The sequence below is a fragment of the Mus pahari genome, chromosome 19 (genome assembly GCF_900095145.1).
Source record: "Mus pahari chromosome 19, PAHARI_EIJ_v1.1, whole genome shotgun sequence".
Classification (NCBI taxonomy): domain Eukaryota; kingdom Metazoa; phylum Chordata; class Mammalia; order Rodentia; family Muridae; genus Mus; species Mus pahari.
The window spans coordinates 75643177-75645989 of record NC_034608.1 but is presented as its reverse complement, the minus strand read 5'-3'; the positions used below and the strand labels follow the sequence as shown (position 1 = coordinate 75645989).

The window sequence follows — 2813 nt, the reverse complement described above, 5'->3', positions numbered from 1 at the left end:
GAGAGAGAGAGAGAGAGAGAGAGAGAGAGAGAGAGAGAGAGAGGAGAGAAGATAGCTTTGGAGAGAGACCACTTTCTGAGTTTTGGACATTTTATAGAAAACATACTCCCCCCAAATGTTTCCAGTAGGCTCTGCCTTTCCAAGACAGCTTGTCACCAAGGAAATCAGCTGAGAGACTGACATGGGTCTTAACAAATAAAAGGAACAGTTTATCATATAAATTTTCCCTGGTTGGTGGGGGTGGGGGTGGAGCTACAAACATCAAGTGTCCTAATTGAAAGGGGCAGCTATACCTCCCCTGTGGCACTAATTAAAGAATGGAGATCGGGAGGGGAATAAGCTGTCAAAGGGTCGCCCTACTGGAGGAGCTAGTGGCAGTTGACAGCTGTTGAGGGAGAGAGGGTCATTTCCCTGGTGTATTTGTCCACTGGAAGTTTCCAAACCACCACCCGTGGATGGTTCCACACCCATGCACACATAGGTGGACATTGATTGGACTTACCCAGTTATTAAAAGAAAAAGAGAAGAGAATGTGATTTTGGGAGGCAGATGTATTTATAGGTTCAGGAGAATTGGAGGAAGGGAATACAGGGTGGGATATGATCATATATCCTTGTATTTATGAAATTCTCCAAGAATAAATTAAAAAGTAAAATAGATGTAAGAGAAATGAAAAACATCTATTGTTGACACAGCCAGGTAGAAATGAAGTTAATTTACTTTTAAAAAAATGAAGGGGGCAGATATAAACAGTGCTGTTGAACACATGGAACAATTATTAAATCAGATTATTGTCATGGTCTCCATAATAAAGTCACGTATAATAACTTCATTCTTTGACATGACTAGAATTGTAACAGATAATGAAGAAACAGTTTGTTTTTTTGTTTGTCTTTTTCCACAAGGAAAGGTCACTGTATGCATTTTCAAAGAAAGTCATATCTTTGAGAGAATTTCTAAGTATGAGTCCATAAAAACACAAATGTTTCTCTTCTAGAAAACCCCTGCTCAGTAGCTAATTTCTTTCCCTTTTCTAAACACAGAAAGAAAAAGGTTATTTTGATTTCTGATGTCAATTGATTAACCCAAAGCATGTGGACCTGCCTTGTGTGTGCAGTCAGTCTTCCCCTGACCTTAGCCCCTCCCGTCCTATCTTTTGACTTCAATTTTCCTGTTTATTATCCTAGGTGAAGACAAAAATGAAACAAAACAAAAAGCCACTAGTAGTTCACAAATCATGTTCCCCTTGTAGCTCATGGGAGAGGCCTGCATTCAGGAGTGTGCTTGACTCTCTACACCGCTTTCTTCTTCCTTCCATTCTTACCTTACAGAGACCATCTTGGCAGCCAGAGGTGATGCAGAGGTCCATCTGTCCTTGACTGGGTGGGTAGTAGACAGTGGGGGGATTATGCAATTTTATTTGCAACTGTTTTAGCCAGGATAGAAGTTCTGGAATTCTAAGACATAAAATGGATTTTAAAATTTATGGTCATAATAATCATAGAAATAGTCGGCAGACAAGAAATAGTGACTCAATATCAAACTCATACATTCAATTTAAAAATCTCTCAAATGCCTTTCAGCAATATCAGGATTCTCATTTAAAAAAAAATGAGGCAATAGAGTTAGATGTTAAGAGATTCACATAAATGCAATCAGCCAGAAATTCACATAAAGCCAGCCGTTTAATCCACAAGCCAGGACTGAATCTACATCCTACTTAATTTGAAGCCTGAAGGCTTTGTCTCCTCTTAGACATGCTAGAGTCTTTGTTACTTTTTAGGAAGATTACTATAAACTAGATGTTTACCCAATTCATGTGTACTTTCATAGGATGATTTCAATAAACTCTTCCAACAGAAGACTTTTTGTTTCTTCATTTTGACTGTGTATATATAGCCCAGGCTGGTTTTGAGCTGACCCATAGTCCACTGTACCTGGCCACAAATACGTTTAATAAAATATTATATAAAGAATTAATAAATTAGCCTTCATCCTTGGAAGTAGACTGGCTAAAGGGAATCTTGGGGTTTATGGTTGAGTTTACTGTTCAGCAGTTAGAATTTATATTCTTGTTTAAAAGGAAACATCCTGACACGTGTCATAGAACATGGTAGGCAGCTGCCAGACTTTCTCAACTCTCTGTTCCCCCAGACTCAATCCTCAGCCTTGTCTCTAGCACTGCAACAGATCACTCCTGCAGCTCCCCTCCTCTGCCCACATGTCCTGTGGATCTCACAGACCATCTCCTCCTAACTGTCCCTTCCCCCACTCTCCACTGCCTCCCAGCCTTCAGCATCAGCAGGCATTGGGGGGGGGGGGGAATACCAGCTGAGTAGGCCAGGAAAACAGGGAACACACAGCTATCACACTCTAGAATTCAATGAAAATGAATATGCAGCATACCCCCAATTTATAGGACACAATGATAATAGTGCTAAGATGAAGGTTTATAGCTCTAAGTGCCTCCATTAAAACATTAGAGTTCTCATGGTAGCAACTTTACAACATACATCAAAACCCTAGAACAAAAGGAAGCAAGCATATCCAAGAGGAGTACATGGCAAGAAATAATCAAACTGAAATCAATAAAGTGGAAATGAAGTGAACAATTCAAGGAATCACTGAAACAAAGAGCTGGTTCTTTGAGAAAAATCAGCTAGACAAAGTCTCACCCGAACTAACTAAAAGGCAGAGAGAATATCCAAATTAATAACACCAGAAATGAAAAGGGGACCTAGAACTTCAGACCAATTTCCCTTATGAATATTGATGCAAAAATACTCAATAAAATCCCCGCAAACCGAATCCAA

The 2813-nt window shown here is 39.6% G+C and overlaps 1 protein-coding gene across 2 annotated transcripts in view; it reads right to left on the bottom strand.

The window, feature by feature from the left end:
- The window catches only part of Aadat (aminoadipate aminotransferase), a 39983-nt gene that overhangs the window by 28860 nt on the left and 8310 nt on the right, over nucleotides 1-2813 (bottom strand). For both annotated transcript variants that reach the window (XM_021219723.2, XM_029532108.1), the window contains exon 3: nucleotides 1325-1457. In XM_021219723.2, coding sequence (XP_021075382.1) covers nucleotides 1325-1457 — 133 coding nt within the window. The remainder of the gene's footprint in view (nucleotides 1-1324; nucleotides 1458-2813) is intronic.